Source organism: Parasteatoda tepidariorum, chromosome 2 (assembly GCF_043381705.1).
Source record: "Parasteatoda tepidariorum isolate YZ-2023 chromosome 2, CAS_Ptep_4.0, whole genome shotgun sequence".
Lineage (NCBI taxonomy): Eukaryota > Metazoa > Arthropoda > Arachnida > Araneae > Theridiidae > Parasteatoda > Parasteatoda tepidariorum.
In genome coordinates this window covers 103,573,054-103,593,779 of record NC_092205.1, presented here as the reverse complement: position 1 = coordinate 103,593,779, position 20,726 = coordinate 103,573,054, and the positions used below count along the sequence as shown (strand labels likewise).

The 20,726-nt window shown below is 28.8% G+C and overlaps 1 protein-coding gene across 6 annotated transcripts in view; it reads left to right on the top strand.

The window, feature by feature from the left end:
* Positions 1–20,726, top strand: part of LOC107443062 (ATP-citrate synthase) — an 87,190-nt gene that overhangs the window by 39,314 nt on the left and 27,150 nt on the right. For all 6 annotated transcript variants that reach the window (XM_043053237.2, XM_071178085.1, XM_043053236.2 and 3 more), the window contains exons 15-19: positions 3,088–3,256; positions 5,808–5,923; positions 10,228–10,332; positions 15,629–15,720; positions 17,212–17,316. In XM_043053237.2, coding sequence (XP_042909171.1) covers positions 3,088–3,256; positions 5,808–5,923; positions 10,228–10,332; positions 15,629–15,720; positions 17,212–17,316 — 587 coding nt within the window. The remainder of the gene's footprint in view (positions 1–3,087; positions 3,257–5,807; positions 5,924–10,227; positions 10,333–15,628; positions 15,721–17,211; positions 17,317–20,726) is intronic.

Sequence of the window (20,726 nt, the reverse complement as noted above, 5' to 3'; positions counted from 1 at the left end):
TTTAGTATTTGAATTTTAAGTTATAAAATTCAAATTTGTCATTCCAAAAAACTTTAATTCATCAATTAATGATTTTATTTAAAAATATTAATGATTGAAATTAGAAATTCAACTATCTCATATTTGTTAAATATTTAGAATGAGGGATCATATAATAATTTACTTCTGACAAAAATGTTTGGCTTCAATACTCATTGTATTTGCATTTCAAAGTTATTTAAATTTGTTTTCTTCATTTTATTAAAAAAATCCTGAACCAAGTAACAAATAAAAATAAATATTTTTTAAATGATTTCACTACTTTACATTTATAATATAAATTTATTAGAGTTTTAATTCTCAACATCTCTTTATAAATTCAGTATGATTAATAATAATCTTGCTAATATTTTGTTGAATATGCTTTTATAAATAGTTTTTAGAAATAATCTTTATTTAAATCTTATAAATACACCCAATAACCTTTTTAAATAATAGTTAAATGAATGTAATAAAAATATTTTTTACCTAAATGAATAAAGCAATTAATTTAAAAAATGGATTATGCCAATCAATATTGAATATATTTAATGTTATGTATAAATTGCTTTTATGGTGGCTAATATATGTTCACCCCTTCAGTAGGTCGATAAATGAGTACCAAGCATGTTTGGGAACTAAACACTGGGGGTTCCGCGTTTGGCTGACCATCTAACCGAAACATCTGCTCCTGCACCCTAGAGCCCAAAGGTCAAGAAAACTGAGATGGGCACAGTAGGCCTATGGGCTGTTACACCACGGAGTTTAGTTTTAGTTTAATATATAATCAAGAAAAGATTACTTTGTCAGAAACTAGTTATTTTATCATGATCATGGAAAGTCTTTGGAAATTATTTTGCATTTTGTTAATGTATTTATGAAGAACTTTCAATAATATGAAGACGAAAGTTTTTATTAGTATTCATATCCTAATTACAGGGTAGGGATTTTGACGTCAAAAACTTTTTTTATTTGACTTGTCAAAAACTGTCGAAATCTGACGAAAACTGTCAAAAACCTGGGACAAGTTTCTTTGTGAGCATTTGGGAATATTTCATTAGATCTTAAATCATGCACAATACTCGCATTATACACTAATTATGACTTATATCATATATCATCATAAAAAGTATAGCCAAAACCATTGAAATTATTAATTGGTTTTTCTAAAAACATCATTCTCTTAATATATTACGAGTAATAATTCTGAGTTGTTAATAATTATCCAGTCTAATTATTGATTTGAATTATTTTATGGCAAAATTTTAACAGATTTTTTTAGATTAATTAAAACTAAAGTGGTCGCCAATAATTGTCTGATCTTAATTGATTAAAAAAAAATTTCTTCTGATTCTTAATGTTTGTTATTATTACTTACAATATTCAGGTTAACAGAATATGTCTAATCATGTGAAGAAGGTTTTGAGGAAAATTCATGCAGCCATAGGAAAATTTAAAAAAATTCCTACAAAATTTTTTACTGTTAAAAATGTGTAGCTTTACAAAATTTTTCCTTGTTAAAAAACATTCAATGTCAATTCATGTTTTGATTAGTTTGAATTAAGTTTATAAATTGGACTTATAATTTAATAAATTATTACTATTTCAATATATTATATTTCTAATACATGCTCGTTTATTCAAGAATTGTTTCAAATCTAACGAATTTTTTTTCTTATGTAAACTTTACTTTCCAAAAATATTTTTAAAAAATTATTGTTCTGAAAGAAAGAGAAAAGTGTTACAATTTTTGGTAAAATTTCGATCAAAACAAATTTTTTTTGTTCTGAGGAACCGTTACAGGGTGCAAAGCGTTTTTAAAAGGTGCTTAAAGGTGCTTATTTTTTTATTTAAGTTTTTATAAGCCTTTAAGGGTGCATTTTTTTATTTAAGTTGCTAAGTTTTGTTAAGTTTGTAAAAAGTGCTTAATCTCCTATCCTTTAAAAACATATTTTTTCTTTGCCGTGTCGATTGTCATTCTAAATTACAAAGAATGCATGATTTTCACAATTTTCTATGCAATATTTCTCAGAAACTAGTTATTTTATCATAATTCTGTAAAATTTTTGAAAATGTTTTTGAATTTTATTGATTTTTTGTTTATAAATAAAGAACTTTAAATGATGGAAAATAATAATTTTAATTAATGCACAGATCCTAATTATGATTTTTTTTTGGAAAGTGATTAAAAATATATTTTGAGTGTTAAAAAAGAACTTAAAAGGTGCTTATTTTGTGTTGAAAAATCTGGCTATGTATCCTGTATTAGGGACTAAGAACTTTCTACATTCCTGCTTATATGTACAATCGGGCAAAAAAAAAAAAATCTATCACCCTGAATAACTTTCATTCAAATGATCGGATTTTCACGTACTAAGTGTCAATCGTAATGGTTCCTAGGGTTAACCTCGAATATGCAAATTATTTAGGACTAACTGTTAATTAAATCACGTTACCCGAAAGTCAACCATACCCACGAGTCAATCAGCAAAATCTATAGTTTTGCTAATTTTTTGAAGCATTCTTAGCCACATTTTCTCAGGTTATTTTTATGCCCCATTGCATCAACCAGGGCTGATTGTGCTCCGGAAAAAATCCGAATTTCCGGATTTTTCGTTAACAGTGATCCGGAAGTTTCCGGAGTTCGAAGGTCCTCATGACTTTTCAAAAAATCATTGATGGCCAAAGTTTCCGGAAATCAAATTTTCAAAGGTGGAACTTAAAAACACAGTTTATTTTATTTGTTTGTGAGGGAGAGACAGAGAGATACTTCATAAGCTTATATTCATGATTAATATTCATTTTTTATCAGTAAATGGTTGTTATAATCATAAACTCAAAAAAGAAAGACATATTTGTAAATTTTAATTACTTCTCCAGGTCATCATAGGTATGTTTAAATGATACTGGTATGTGTAAAATTTGAAATATATTTTAGGTAAACTAAGAAATATTGAGAAAAAGGAGAAAAAAAAACGTGTTTAAATTTTTTTCTAATTTATCAATTTCACTTTTCAACTCACTTTTCTATTTATTTTAGTGTTTTCTATAGATTCTCTTTTTTTAAAGGGTACAAGAGCCATTGTGTGGGGTATGCAGACTCGAGCCGTTCAAGGAATGCTTGACTTTGATTATGTGTGTTCCAGAAAGGAATGTTCAGTGGCAGCCATGGTCTATCCGTTTACCGGCGATCACAAGCAAAAGTTTTATTGGGGGCATAAAGAAATACTCATACCTGGTGAGTTTTACTTTATTTTTTAACTTTGAAAAGTGTGTTTTTCAAAGTAATTGAAATAAATTTAAGGTTAAAAAAGAAAATAAGAAATTTAATTTTATTATGTCTTTCAAAATGTCATTTTACAGTAGGGGTGCACAACCTGCTGTCAGCAGGCCACATGCGGCCCACAAGAGCTTCTGAACACAATAAAAACATTTCTTTTAATTTGGTTTTTGTTTAAACATTATAAAATTTCTTTAATTAAAATATTTAATTCAAATTTATAATACTCTATAAAATGCTTATATTATTTGCACTTTCATTATGTAAGCTTCTTTTTGGTTAGAATTTATATCCCCCCCCCAATATTTACTTATATATTATCATTTTTTTTTAGTTTTAACTAAATTCAAATAATTATAAACATTTAATTTTCTGCAAATTTGTTTATTAAGTTTACTGATAAAAATATTTAATGCTTAGAACACTAATGTTTACACAGAAATGTTCATATTAGTAGATAAAATGACTGAATATGCATGCGGTCCTTCACTAATCTACCTGCATTGCAAATGGCCCTTCATTCCAAAAGATTGTGCACCCCTATTTTGTAGCATGAAAAACTATTTAAAAAATAATGATCAAAAGTGCTATAAAACTAATAAAACCATTTTTTATAGTTATAATAAATATTAAATGTTAGTTTTATCTTCAAACATATTTTTTGGGACATATGCTGTGAATTTAATATGATCAACAAAAAAAAAGCAAATTCTTTTTTTCGCATTTGTTAAATATGTTTCAAAATTATATATTAATTCATATAAATCTTAGTTTTTTCTACTGTATTGTAATTATGAAATATTAATTTTATATTTTGCAGTAAAATGTTTATCGTTCTTCAGCTTTGAAAACTTGATTGGCAATTTTAAGACTGTAAAAAAACAATTAATTACAGAATTTAACCATACTTCTGAAAACATGAAAAAACTATTTGTAAAATACAATGTGATACAAAAAAAAAACTATTCCTGCTGATACTTATGTTAAACAAATCTGATTATAAATTCTGTATTCAATTCTGATTAACTGAAACAATTAACTTGAAAATATATTCCTTAATGGTTAAAACAATGTATGTTTTTGATTGTGTGAGAAGGTCTTAATTTTAATTTGTTGCTACAAATAAGTTCTCTATTGTTCAACGAACTCAAAAGCGTTGGTAGACTGATGTGATTTGTCTAAATTCCATGTTTGTTTTCATTGACATTTTTTGTTTATTCCTTTTCTGGTTGTGTTTCACTTAGGGCCAAAGCTGTCCTTTTAATTGTAATAAGTAGGACTTTAGTTTCACAGGGTTGCCATTCCACAGGGAAAACCGAAAAGACCTGGAAAATACAGGGTATTTAAAAATCATCTAAAATAACAGGGAAAATGCAGTGAATTTTGATTTTTTCTTTACAAACTGGGAAATACAGGGAATTTTGTTTCTTATTTTTGTCTTTCGAAAATGGTGACCACTCAAAGCATAATATGTGGGATATTTAACCATGATAATTCAGCTATACTAAACTATTTTATTTACTGTAGCATTATTTAAGTATGTTCAGCTGTTTTTCCAGCAATTAAAACTAATAAATGTAGTTAGCCCAATATAGCTCACACAAGAGCACAGTAATTGTTGTTTCCTCTTAATATATTGTGTATAGGGAAACTGTTTCAGGAATAATTTGTTATATATCATTTTTATACATTAGTTAGCATCGCTTTTATGCAAAGTAAGTTGTAGGTTAAATACTGCCTGGCAGTCGTTTCACTCTTTTCTCTTTTTTTTCTTTGCTCCCTTTAGTAAGCAGGCATACAGTTGAGAATTCATCACTTATGCTGGAATGCTGCTAACTGAGTCATCATTTTAAACTGATTTCTTTCAGAATGCTATCAGGCATTATCTATCTATTCTTTCATGGTTGAGTTCCTTTAGAATGCTTTCATCAAAGAATGTAAAGAGATTCATGAACAAAGAGGGACAAAAAGGAAATATTTCATTAGAGCTTTGCCCTTGTAGCTCTATCATATAAAAAGCATTTTCTGAAGATGCTACAAAATAAGACTTTGTGTCCCTGGAATATGTATAGTTCGATCACCATGCGTTAGCTCCACCTTCCTCACGTGGTATGGGACGATACTATTTCGCTCTTTTTTGGGAGAGGGTTGTGAGCAATCCTGAACAAGGTTGCTATTTGGCGATTGTATGGCAAAAATATTTATTTCGCAAACTTAATCTACATTTTTGTTAACATTGAATATGTCATACATTTGATATTTCGCACCATTTTTTATGGTATTTCTCTTTTTTGAGTGAATAGTTTGTCCTTTTTGGAGACATTTTGCTGGGAAAACAGTGGTAAAAATTAATTAATAAAAAGTAATTGGAAAAAATTAAAAAAATCTTTTCCTTCATTGGGAGTCACAATAAAACATCAGAGTATCTGAATGTGCTATATAATGAATTGCTTTTCTATTTAATATTTTTTTTATCATTTGATGAACTGCAATGTCTTTTAAATTACAGTGTATAAAAATATGTCTGATGCAATGAAAAGGCATAAAGATGCCACAGTCATGATAAGTTTTGCATCACTTCGATCTGCATACGAGAGCACATTGGAGACCATGCAATATCCGCAAGTAAGTTATCTCATCATATGTCTTAAAATTAATGTTATGTTTGAAAATGACATTGAAAAAAAATCTTCTAGAGAATCCGCCACTTTCATAAAGGAACTTTGAAAATTTTGATAATGTTGTCTTTATATAATAGCAGAGATGAATGTGCTCCGGAAAAAATTGCTCTGTAATTTACAAAGACATTAATTTTTTGAAATGCGTCATTAATGATTTTACTCAAGAAATTTTCAGGATTTTTGAGTTCGGCTCACAACCCTGTAATAAGTAATTTTAATAGGAAACAGTAGTTTTTAATTAAAAATTGTAAAATTTTTTTTTAGTTATGACTGAATTAGGTGTTACAGGTGGCTTTGTTGTCAGATAACGCTACTACTGTAACTTGATCTCTTTGGCTCGTCGCATGTTTAAAAAGTTTTTCATAATGAGCACAACACACTGACTACACAGAGTGTTCATAATTCAATATGATGGATTGCCTGTTTAACTTTTCACAAATCAATTTCATTAATTTAAACATAATTTTAATGATAGACAAGTAACATGGCACACATCAAAAGTAACTCATAAACTAGAAATACTCAAGGATGATAATTACAACATAAATTCACAAAAATAACAACCTAATTGCGCAATTGATTGTCGTCCATGGATGGAATGTTATAATATATTGTTTGAAATTTTTATGGCTGACTGAATTTCACAGAACAGGCATCCCATTTCAGTTTGTTTTGAAACCATGGATGATCTTTTTTTTTTTTGTTGGCTTATGGCTTTGCCTTCAAAACCTCCATCAGTTCATGATCTGGGCAACCAATTCTGATCACCAAAAGAGAAGAAATTATTTGACCGTGATCTATTCAAATTATACTCGACAATCAAAAAGTGCATGTTTAATTTATTTTTTTCTTATCCATTTTTAATAATTATATAATATCAGTTGTCACTCTGTCTTTTGTTTTTGTCGTAGCTGTCATTTTGATCGCACAAATGCACCATAAATTAAAATTTTGTGAGAAATTTTTAGCACATTATAACCAGGAATCGAACTAGAAAAACATGGGGTCCATTTAAAGATTTGTTACAAATTTCTAAACTCTGAAAGTGATCTTTACTGTTGCCAATTTCCATTTTTTTTTTTTTTTTGCTAGTGANGTGAACTGGGTTTGCTTTTTTATAAATCGAAACAAACACTTTAAATGTATTTTTGAGGGACACACAATTTTATTAGACAACCTTTACGAAAGAAGAATATAATATTTCTTCCTTATGTCTTTTTTTAATAAAAGTATAAATTTCATTGAAATAGGGCCTTAGTTTTTAAGAAAAATTCCATATTTTTCACTGTATTCTAACATACAGGACAAGAAATTCTGAGGGGGTCCCTGTCATGTTTTTCTTTTAGCAGAAATGATGTCAAATTATATGAATATATTTGTCCTACAAAAGGGTTGTCATGACAATAAAGATGATCACATTCCTTTATTTTACTCTTTGAAATGAATGATGTAATGTTTCTTTAATGAAAGCTTAATTTTTTGAAGAATAAAATTATCCTCCCCATTTTCTTTATTGCATTTATTATATGCAGCTTTCATGCAATACTCATGATTGAACCGTGTTGGCTTATAGTATTGAGCTATCTCCTTCCAATGAGGTGATCATTAGAATGAAAGTTATTCATGGTGATATATATATATATATATTGCAGACTGTACATCTTGAGGAGGAAATGAAATTACATAAAGTAGAAGTTAAATATAGACCTTTACTCAAGAAAGAAATTAAATTCCATAATATGAAATTAGTTTTGAATTGAGCTTACTGAATCGAGGTCACGTTCGTATGATCATGGGCCACTGGAACCAGAAATAATAGCCTCAGATAAATGATAGCAAGAACTGTTAATGGAAGATCGTATTATCACGTATATGTTTGTGATAATGATCCAGAATGTGTTAAAATGAATTTGCATAACAAATTTTTCAAACTTGAATGTAGAGCCGTGATGGCTCGGGGGATAGAGCGTTCTCCATCGAATCAGGTGAACTGGGACAGAATCCCAGCAATGGCTGGTAGATTTGAATTCCGCACCTAGCTCGCACCGACCACCGTGATGTAAAATATCCTTAGGGATCGATGTATAATACTTTAGAGTCCCCTTGCCATCCGGTTTTCATGGGTTTCCTCTCAACGTAACACAAATGCGGATTAGTTCCCTCGAAAAGTCCTCCACAAAGTTTCTCTCAATATTTAATCCAGGAGTTTCCTTGTTTTCTGGATTGGATTCAAAATTACAAGGCTACAGAGTTGAACATGAGTAGTTGTAAATCCAAAATCTGGTCGACTCTTCAACGATGGATATAAAAAAAAGTAAAATACTCATGATTGGTCGTAGACGATTGGCCCCGTGGCAGAATCGCGGCGACACAGCGACATTGTCGCAGAATGTTGCTGAGTTCTTGCAGAAAGAATTTTCTGTTAAGAAGTAAGGAATTTTGGTTTTCTTTCTGCAGAATTTTTTTTCTCTCTAAAATTATATTTAAAAGATACCTTTTTAGCACATCAGAGAGAAAGGAAATGTTCCTGATTTTTCTATTCTAATTTAAGAATGAAAAATATAGAATAATAAAGAAATTTCTTTTCTGCAGAAATTTTGAACGATTTTTTCCCTCCAGAAATCATTCTTTAGACACGCTTATTTTGCACCGATATTCTTGTTGATCCACGCTCTATTTTCACATTTTTAAAAGAAACAAATCCCGATGTTTTTAATAAAATTTAATTATACTCTATACTCGAAACTGAAATCAATTATTTACTTTTGCTGTGACGATTTCACCGTTTTTCGGGTTTTTTATTACATGTGCTGTGCTACTGAATTCCATGAGATTTTTAAAATTCCTGTTATTTTTCAGTCAATATTATTTCTACACGTAAAATTTAAATTGCGCTATTAAATAATCTCTTTTAGACGCTCTCACTTTCAGTTTATTGATATTGATTTTCCCGCGATTTTTAAGTATCCCGATATATTTCTGACAATATGGGGAATTCGAATCGTGCTTATGAATATTTAATTTTTAAAACATTGATTCTATCGTTTTTTTTGGGGGGGGAAGTCATTTATTTCACACAGTTTTTAAAATCCTACATTTTAAATACGATATTATTTATTACAACAACTGGATCTCGAAACGAAACAAGCATTTAGTATCCCCCCCCCTTTTGAAGAGTCCGATCAGCGTGATTTCGTCGTCGATCTTGTTTTCAGAAGTCACTGCTACGGATTACAAGATTTGTAATTTTTTTTTATGAGATGTTTTACGAAATGCGAATAAGGAAATAATTAGTGTGTTTTCTTCGTACAAAATGGGAGAATCTCGCCATTGTATTAGAATAATATGAAAAAGAAACATTACATAATAATTTAAAAATTAAATGCAATTTTTATTTAATTCAAAAGGTTTTTTTTATTGTGAATGCAACGTTTCTATTACTTCAAATTTAATTAGTAACATGCGTACTTGTTATTATAAAAAGCATCTTGCAGAAAGATATTAGTGCTAGAGAAGTTTGTCGCAGAAATCCCAAGAAAATTCTGCCACAGGGATGATTGGGTCCTTTTTACCCGATAAGCTTGTCTCTACAGCCCACACAACTGCACATTTATTTATTCTAAGAATCCTTAACCCTGACTGCGATCTTTTCGCAAGACCAGGTTTTATTAACCGCAGGAAAAAAAGAGAGAAATTGGGATAAACAGGGAAAAGCAAGAAATTTTGCCCATCTTGAAAATTTTAGAGAAAAGTCAAGGGAATGGAATTAATTTGAGTACAAGGTACCTATTGGTCTTGTTATATTCTTTTTAAAAACAATTTTTTTTAAAAAAACATTATCTATATTTTCTAGATAGCAGCTACCTTCTATATTTTAAGGATCCAGTCACGAAGGTTGAAAATTTGATCATTATATAAAAAGTTTAGAAGGTTTTTGCTTTTTTCAGCATTGTTCAATGACAAGGTGTATTTATTTTTCTCTGAAAATTAATTTTAAAATCATACAAACTATTCCGCTCATATACTGTTGGTCAAAATAATTTGCGACTCGAAAGGTTTTGGGTGTACTTTTTTATACATGCAGAGTAAAATAATTTTTTGGTTGGAAAACTAATTTTTTGAATTCTTTACTTTGACTAGTCATTGATATAATTCAATGTGTTATCCAGTGGTATTTGTATCAAAAATTTAGAAAAATTATTATTTTCAAATATTTTATGATTGTAATTAATAGATGTTTGTTTTTAGATTAAAGTCATTGCCATTATTGCTGAAGGTATACCTGAAAACATGACTCGAAAACTGATTAAATTGGCCGATAGTAAAGGCATCACTATTATTGGACCTGCAACTGTAAGTTTTCCATTATAGTCTTAATTTTGTACTAAGATCTTTTTATTTTGATCACTTTTCTTATGGCTCTTTTATTATAATAAATATTAAAAACTTTTCACAACATTTTATTATTAATAACAGTAGGAAACATTCTCCTCAACTATACTGAAGTTTGAGACATTGATTTTTAAGTAAATTTGGTTTTAAACTTAATTCTAATTGTACTAAAGTCAATTTTTATTATTAATTTTAGAATTGTGTTAGCATTTTGTTGATCGGCAATGTTAGCAACAAGCTATGTCATATCACTGGCTATTATTTTGAAATTGAATATGGAAGTAAAGTACTTAAAACAATCTAAAGAAATTTGAATAATTTTTATGCTGAATGGAATGAAATTAAATTTTGAAATATTCTATATCACCCAGAGTTTCCTAAATTGAAATAGATAATGCAAGTGCGATGACGAGTTAACTTATGACTGGTCAATAATTTGTTATGTAGTGGAACCCAGATTTTTAGTTTTTCTTCGGATTTATTAGCATTAAGAAATACACGAAGCAGGATAACATAAAATTGGGGTAAAAAGAAATAAAAAAAAATTAAGTGTATTCTTCAAAAATTGTCACGAGATGGTCTCTGAAAAAAATGATTAATCTTTACATGTTTTTAGATACAATTTCAACAATAGCGCTTTTAGTGCTTATTATTGTTTGCTTTATGGTTTATATTCGCAAATGTTTGAGAGATTTTATGCTTTCAGACTCTGGATTAGATGAGGGTGAAGCCTCCAATATTTTTCTCATCTTCATCGTGCATAGCATTTCTAAAAAGTACTTAAAGTTGTTTATTTTTGATTTTGGTTATTTAAATGCCCCTAAAGGTGCTATTTTCTTTCGGTGTTTTTAAAACTTGCTTATTTTCCCTTTTCAAAAAATGAGATTTTTTTTCTTTACCATGTTGATTTTTGCCACGAATTATGCAAAAGCGTGCTTTTCACATTGTTCTATTCAACGCTTTCACAATTCATTCAAAGACAATGCGTACCGTCTGTCCATAGCGCATAAAAGCATCAATCATTTTACTTGTTTGATGAAATGCTTGCGGGATTGCATGTGCGTATACTGAGCTGAGTTCGGTGAGATTATTGCACTCTTATGTGCAACTCTGCTGCATTTTGCAAGATATTCTCAATTTCAGGCTTCATTTTCCTACTCCCGATATTGTACCGAAAAACCTCTTTATCTTTTTATAATGGCTAATATAATCAAGTAAAGAGTTCTTTGTCAAAAACTGATTATTTTATCATGATCATGCAATTATTTTGCATTTTGTTAATGTATATAGTGCATAAAAAGGACTTAAAAAGTGCTTATTTTTTTGTTGAAATATTTGGCTACGCGCCCTGACTATCATCAGGAGCAGGGATTAAATCTGATATTGAAGGAATTGAAAGATAGTAGGACGTTTATTGCAGTTGATATACGTGTCATCAACTTCGTATCTCTCATGCAACAGAGCCATTGTTCCTGTTGGATACCGAGAAGCAATTAAGCCTGAACAGCTTTATTTAGCCCATTTGTTGCATTTGCTTTGATACTGTCCAATTCATCGGAAAGCAAATTCAGAGCTTCAGGAACTTTTATTTTTGCTTTAGAATCATCTTGCAGGTTATAGAAATCAAGAAAAGGAAATGATTGCCTCACCAAATGATTGCCTAACCGATTGTTTATTATAACATTCTTTAAATGATTGGATAATTACAATATTCACTTGCTAAAAAAAAATTCCACTTGTTAATTTTACAAATTAAGCTCCCATAATGCCTTTCTGCGAAAAGCTAATCCTATAAAAATAAATAATAAGTCACAAGGTTTTTTTTTTAGAAATGAAAGGAAGAAGAAAAGTTTTGGCGAATTTCGAAAAAATGACGAAAAAAGGATTCTGATGTGTTAAACTGTATAAAGCGAGATTTTCTGAAGTAGGGTAACTTAAAATCTGGGAAAATTTAAAATTACCGGTTCAGGCGATTTTTACGAACCAGCAGAAAATGACGTAGGAAGCGGGGTAACATACGCAACAGACAATGGAAAACTGGGGTTCCGCTGCATATGTTTAAAGAAATATATCAGGACTTTGAAAGATAAAATTTAGCCATGCTGACGCAAGCAAGAAAATAAATGAAACATGCATTGCCAATATCAAAAACATCGCATTTTTAAAATATTTGAATCTATTTTCGAGCAGAGCAAGACTGGCATTTGTTTCAAAAGCAGAGAATTTTTTTTTCTGTACTAAATGTGGTTTAATAAATGAATATTCCTTTTTTTAAATTGTCTCTCCTTTCTATTTTGCATTGCGCCAAATCAAAATTTTAATTTAATTATTGGTGATTCAGTTAGTCTAGACCTAAACGTATCGACAAGTTCCTGACAAAATCCACCCAAAAAAGTATGGATAGTTTAAAGTTATTTTTTAATAACTTTATGATATTTTTTAATATATAAATTCTGTTTTGCTTATTTGGAAACAATTTTAAATTATCGAAACAATTTTAAATACATTACAAAATTGTATTTGTTCTGCACACAGAGCGTAAACTTCAAGGTTGATTTAATTTGAATCTTTTCTTCTTAATTGGAGAAACTTTAATGTTTGCATTTTAAAAATCTATAACTAGAAGAATCAAGTTTGAAAATTAGAATAACAATTGTATTTTCTGATTGATAAATCACATAACTTTGTATTTTACAAGCAGACCCATATAATATACATCAACACTGCTCTCAAAAAATGTTTGTGGAAAATTTTTCTGAAAAAGAAGAAAAATTTCACCTCTTAAATAAAATTTGTATTTTTTGAATTTCCAAGATAAAAAGGAATTCATTTTAAATTTTTTTTTTTACCAATGCAAACATGATTTGAGATCTCGTATTTTGTTTAGTATTCACATTATTTAAAAGCCACTATTATGATGCATGTTCAAGTGACTTAAAACTTATATAATGTAATTAGCATTTACTCGATTTCAAAATCAAACATTGAAATTCGTATTCACCTGATTTTTGAATAAAATATTAAGATTCGTATTCATGCAATTTTAAAATCATTGAGATTCTTATTAATGCGATTTTAAAATCAAATATCGAGGTTCTTATTAATGCTATTTTAAAATCAAACATTGATATTCGCATTTACACGATTTTAGAATTAAATCTCAAGATTCGTATTTGTGTGACTTAAAAATCTCACATTGTGACATATTCACACAATTTAAATAAATTAATAAAAACTTGCATCGATAATTTTATTAAAATGTTGATGCATTCTGTGGATAAATGCTTCCTGCGTACACTTTTTTTTGTAGCTGAAATATCAGGTATTTCTCCATTTATTAAAAAATTGTATTTGCCCAGAACGTTTCTATTTTCAGCTTTTTTTTTTTTGAAATTCTCTCTGTGTTATGAATCACCATAGAGTCCTATAAAAATGAAACATACTTTAAAAAAATTTGTGATTTTTAAACAAATTTTGCCAAAATGAAGTGGCAATGAAAGGATTGAAACTAGTTACAAGAGTTAATCAATGCATGCAGGAAGTTTTTTAGTTGCAATATTGTGTTTGCAGAATTTTTCTCATTTTATTTAAGTCTGCTTGTAAGGGTATTAAACCTCTAACAAAAAAAAAAAAAAAAGAATCACTTAAAATTTATGTTACTGTTGCACTTTTGAAAGTGATTTTTCCAATTGCATTCCTTGTCACACTTTTGGCAAAATTTCTGCAATAAATTTTAATGCTGAACTAACACGGAAAGTAATGAGCTTAGCCGCTTTCCTGATTATCCCGAGTTAACTTAGGATCCCTGAGTTAACTCGGGGATCCTGAGTTAACTCGAGTCCCCCCCGAGTCCCCAGAGGATAAATATATTGCAAATATTTATCCTCTGGGGAAAATTGGGGCATGGCAGAATTTGTCGATACATTTTGTTTTATCCCGTTTTTACTCGGTCGGAAGCAAAAATCATAATCTACTGTGATTGAAAGATTGTCAAGTTTTAATTGGGAGTTTTGCTGTAGGATTGTTGGACTGCACACGTGTTTTGTGCAATTTCATGTACAATGGTTGCTGAATTTACATAGCATTAAGAGTGAAGAAAGAAAAAAAAAACAGAATGTTGTATTCCTTCGCTGACATTTGAAAAGTATCACTTTGTGTAGTCCTTTGTTTTCAGATTATCATAGAAAGACCAGGGTGCATACAGACTCCTTAGAAACTCCTTGTAAATTAAAAAGTCTCCAAGGAGTACTTGGAACTACTTATATTTCTAAATTAGTCCTAAGAAACTCCTTAGATTATTGTGTTGCATAGGTGAACTTACTAAGTACACTGATGAATTTGCTGTCCAAACAGGGAAACTAATAACAATAGTTTAAAAAAAACTTTAAAAGAAAAAAATTTGAATTGCAAGAGCTAGAAGAAAAAAATAGCAGCAAATAATTTTAATTTTACATGTTACAAGCAAACTNAGAAAAAAAGAACAGCAAATAATTTTAATTTTACACGTTACAAGCAAACTTAATTAATAATTTACTGTCATTTTCTTTTGTTGTTGTATGAAATGCCTTAGATTTTCCTATGTATTCAGATTTAAAAATATAAGATTGGTAGGTTTTTATGTTAATCCTTAACATCTGTACTTCAAAAAGATTTATTACAATATTTGAAACTGGAAAATGTGTTTATGTGTAAAAGTGATAACTTTATTTATTTTTCTTGATGAAGTTTGACAAAGTCAATATTTATTTCAAAAGGGCTAGAAAAAATTATGCAAACTATACATTTTTGCGAGTTCCTTATAATAACTGCTTTTTTATTTTAAAAAAAACTGTCTAGTTATCTTTTACGCAAATTTTTTTAATTTTTGATAAGTCCTTAAAATTTTGCACTCCTTGGATTTCTTCTTCTTAGCTCTGTATGAACCATGACAAAGACTAATATTGAACTTTTTTCATTTTCCCAAGATAACTCTGGATAGTAAACTGATAGTAAAATAAATGTTTCTTGCACATTAAAAAAATTAAAATTTTAACTTAAAACTTATGCATTATGTTTTGTTGTAGTTCCTTGTATTTATTAATAAAAAATTTTAAAAAATTTTGAATTTTTTTTTTCTAAAATAGTTGGTAAGGGGAAAGGTTAATTTATGAGTGGTATTTTAGGTATCTTCCTTCTAAGTATAATGTTTCAGTATTTGATCGATTTCAATAAATCATCTTTTAAATATTTTTGAAAAAGAATTAAATTTATTTTTTAGGTTGGTGGTATCAAACCAGGATGTTTTAAAATAGGAAACACGGGTGGAATGATGGATAATATATTGGCTTCAAAACTTCATAGGCCTGGGTGGTGAGTGGACATTCATTCTAATGTGGATTGGACATTCATTCTAATGAATGTCCAATCGGTTGAAAGAGGTTCACAGTCTTAATGTAATCTAAATACTTCAGTATTTGATGTAAAATAAACACTTCATCAGAATTATACCATTTTCATTATAATGATTAATTTTAAAAAAAATAATATAACTGCAACAAATAAATTAAATATATAAAAAGAATAATCTGCATGTTCCTATAAAAAGTGAATAAACTAAGAATTATTTAAAATAAGAGACAAAAAGAAGAAAAAGCATTAAAGTGATTAATCTTTTTGCATTTATTTAACAGATATGAGATTTTTTTTCTTCTCATGTGTAAAATTTAAAGAACTATTGAGACTGTTTACTTCAATTTTGTCCTCTTCAAATATTGTAACTTAGTGGTTCATGTTATTATTTCATTGAATTCTTCTAAAAGGCTTGTAATAAAAAAAAATCTTCAGTATTTCATATGGTAAAAAAGTTTTTTTAACAATGTAAAACTGTGTCTGCAATGAGAAAAAAATACTTCAAATCATGTTTTTTGCATAATGTACTTTATCTCATTATTATTACATATTTTTTTTTAATTGAAAATAAGTTTAAAAAAGCACCGTTTTTAGAAGTTTTCCTTTGAAAAATTTGTATTTTTTTTCTATATTTGAAAAAAATATCTATATGCATGTCATTTGAGATGAAATAAAATATAGATTATGTTACCATGTGGTTATTACATTATATGGTCATAATAGATTTTTTAAATTTTATTTCCAATGCCCATCTGTGTCGATATTTCATCAATTCAGGCATTTACAGGGTAGATTTGTTAATCACTCTTTCAGGGGCACCCTATTAGCTGGGTCAGCGTTGCTCCCACAATAAGAACAGATAGTACAGAGAATGAAATTACATCCATGCCTTGCCCAGGATCAGAACCCAGAACCTTTCTGATGCAAGGCCAGTTACCTTACACCTACACAGTTCGGTCGGCATCCATAATAGATATTATGTTAATTGCCATTTAAAATCCAATTTTACTTTATTTATTTAATAAAATATGTTAATGGATTTCCTAATTTCTAAATTAAATATCTTTAAAGCGTGAGGAGTGAAGAAAGAAAGGGATCAAATGTGGTCAGTGCTGTACTACAAACCCAATGGTCAATTATTTATTTTAAGTTTTAAATTAAAATATTTTTCACATTCATATGTAATATTTTTAAGGCCTGCTGACTGGACTAAATGGTGGTCATGGATTTGAGCTCATGTCAGAAAGGTCCCTGGTTCAAATCCTGATCAGAATGTTCTTTCCCTTCTTACTTTGTGGGTAGCGTTAGCAGATGTGGTGTCCTCTGAAAGAATGTTCTCTCCATTTTATACCCGTCAGAATTATATTATATTGAAGGGCATTAGGAAAAAAAAATTTTTTTCTTCATTTCATGAAATGAGTGATAAAGCTTGATAATCATAATATTTTTCAGTGTGGCTTACGTCTCACGCTCTGGTGGAATGTCTAATGAATTAAACAACATCGTATCTAGAGCTACAAATGGTGTTTATGAAGGCGTCGCAATAGGTGGAGACAGGTTAGTTCCTTTCCTTTGCATCAGAGCTTACTATAATTGTTATTTCATTCGCTTAAGTATTTTAGTTCTGATTTTTGTCTTTGAAAAATACTCAATTGAAAGTTTGATATTAGTTACATAAAATAGAATGATAAAATATTGCATTAGTATTAAGTCATAACATTCTTCTGTAAAAATGGGGTTTGCTGATATGTGATACCTTCAAGTAAATTATGATGCTTAAATTAATTTGTGTGAAACACTCCCTTCTCTAATATTTATCTTAAAATTATCAATTTATTTACCTTTTTTCCTTATAATCAATCTAAGATTCAATTCTGTTGTGTGAGCTAGAGGGATTTTTGTGCATCATGGTGTAACTTACTTTGCATATTTGTTTCTATTGGTAAAAATTGCAGTCTTTTTATTAAAAATGAAGCCATCTGACCTATATTTTCCTCTGCACCCTAATTATTTAATAATTAGGGTGCAATCTAATCAAAGTTTTGAAGAAAAGTTGTATTAATAACTTCTAATAAAATAATAACTTTAAAAGTGATAAAATTCTATCATAATTTAGAAAACAGAATTGTCACATATATTTGGATGAGGCAGTTTTATCTACTGTAAACAGAAATGGCAACTAATTAAACAGAATGGGTTTCTGCCACTCAAAAGAAACCTTTTTCTTATTTGAAATATCATTTTTTGCATAATTTATTGATTTACACTCAGTAAAAATTTATATTTATTAATATATCACATGTTTATACTAGGTACTTAGAGAGAAAATTGCTATTGAAATTTGTTGGAAAAAGACAAACATGCTATTTATATTAATCAATCTTCCCAAAAATGCTTTAGATGACTTCTTGATTATTATAATAAAATACAGTAGAGCGCCGATTATCCGAACTGCTCGGGACCGAACATGGTTCGGATAATGAAAAGTTCGGATAATTGGAAAGTTGTTTAAAATCTAGTGTAAATGATTATTATTTCTGCACTAACTTCCCTTTGCACCCTTTGTAGGCTTAGGACTGGCAGTACTATCTAAAGTAGCTCTGGCGTGTTTAAAAGTTTTTTTTTTCAATTTTTAAATATTTTAAATAAATTTTTTTTTTAATTTTTTTTCATTTTGAATTATTTTTATCATACATATTTCAGTTTTTTATAATTTTTTTGTCAATTACTGATTTTACCACATTTTTTATTATTTTCCATTGTGAAAGAAATTTAGCAAAAATTTCGTTTCAAAGAAGATGCGTTCTTTTTTTTTTTTTTTTTTTTTTTTTTTTTTTTTTTTTTTTTTTTTTTTTTTTTNTTTTTTTTTTTTTTTTTTTAGCAGTCATATATCCCTTATTCTCTTTAAAAAGTCAACTGAACTGGATCAACATCATTTTTGACGTTCTAGCCAATTCATTGCAATATCTAATGAATTGCGTGCAGTTCCGATTTTCATTCAAAATTTCAGCAACAATTTCATTTTCATCCGAATGATCTACTGGTTCAGAAACTTCAGTTTCGTTTGTTTTTCTGTTAAGAATTTTATTCCAAGATTTAAGATTCCAAGCACTGTAAACACTAATAATTAACCATAAGTGGCAACTACCCGTTCCCCAATTATAGAACTTCAGCACTTATCTGTTCATAAACTCCTTCTGCATTCCTACCATTGTAGACTATCAAAATGAAGCTCGCATTCTTGGAAGATAATTTTCAGTTGTAAAGGGTTATGTAGGTTTAACTGTATCACAATACATGTATGTACGGCTACTACAAGAAAACTGCTAAAAAGGTTGTAAATTAAATATAGTCTTCAGATGTAGGGGATATTATTTATTCTTCTTAATATAGAAAAATTGTCGATAGGTTAAAAAGTATTCTAAACTTTAAGAAAAAAAAATGAATTCAGACATAGTTCGGATAATTGGAAGTTCGGATAATAAGGGTTCGGATAATCGGCGCTCTACTGTATTACTTCTTTGGTTTAATTTTTAATAATTTTTTTACCATTCATTCTTATTTAAATAAAAGTTAGATAAAAGTAGATATTTTAGAAACCCAATGACTCAATGGTAACGTTTCGTCCTTCTGGGCCATAGGTCCGGCATTCTATACTCAAAACAGGCAAGGTTGACTCAGCTTTTTATACCTTCAGTGGGTCAATAAAATGAGTGCCGTGCATGCTTAGGGGTTCAGTGGTTCGGTTGACCATTGAACTATTGTCAGGGGTCTGTCTAGGTTTTTTTAAGAGGTACCTATTTTGTAAAAATGTAGACATAATTTGTGAAAATTAAATTTTATGTTAAAAATTCAACACAAAAATACAGTAAATAAGAAAATATTTTCAAAAATTGTCTCTACAAATAAAAATCATCTATGACTGGTAAATTTTCATTCATATTTTCTCCATATGTTCAATAACAATTTTGCTGTTATAAAATTTTGGGCTTAATCCAAATCCGTATCCAAATTTAAATATCCGTAAAATTCATTGTCTACAATTAAATTAAAACTTGAATTTAATGAAAACATAAGAATCTTAGAGCCTGCTCTTTTAGAAGTATTTTGTGAAACTACCCTTTTTCTTTAAGTTGATTTTGTGAAGGTACCTCTAAATGGTTGTAAATTTTCCCTGAACAGACCACTGATTGCCCTCCATGGGCTATTGTACCACTGAAAGTTAAGATTTTGTTTTGGTAAATTTAAATCAATTTAATTGGTACATACACTACCGGTCAAAAGTTTGCGAAAATTTTGAAATCTACAAAGAAAAGGTCTAAATTCAAATGTTCACAGAACTGCGAAAAATCATTAAAATTGCATGAAAATTTGATATGTTCTAAACTGAACTCTCTACTGTTAGTTACATATGATCAAATTGCAATACTTTGTTTCTGGCGAACTGAATCTAGCTTTTTATCATAGGTTGTTTTTATGGTGAAAAAATTTGTTAAGTTTGAACACTTGCCAAATTCGTAAAAAATTTTTTTTGTACTTTCTGAAAATAGAAAATAGTTATTCGAACTGTTCTATGCAAGCCCTCAAAATTTCAAATCGATTTGAGTTTTTTTGACAAAGTTATAGAATTTTGAAAAATATGTGCACTTTTCTCGATTTTTGAGCATTCCACATATGCAGTCTTTTGGTCTATACATCTTCTACCAAAGAACATTTTAATTTTAATGTTTTCTATATTTTCAAATAATTAATATTTATTATAAAAAAAATACTCTTATTCATTATTGTAATTATTGTTATTACAAAGAGTTTATTATGAATATAATTAAAACACTATCTCATAGATGTCACATCAAAAATTTGTTTGTTCTTAGCAAACAAAACGATATTTATTGTTAATTTGAAGAATGTACTATAAAATTTCATTGACTAATTTTTTTTACTATTAAATTATTTTATTTGAAGCA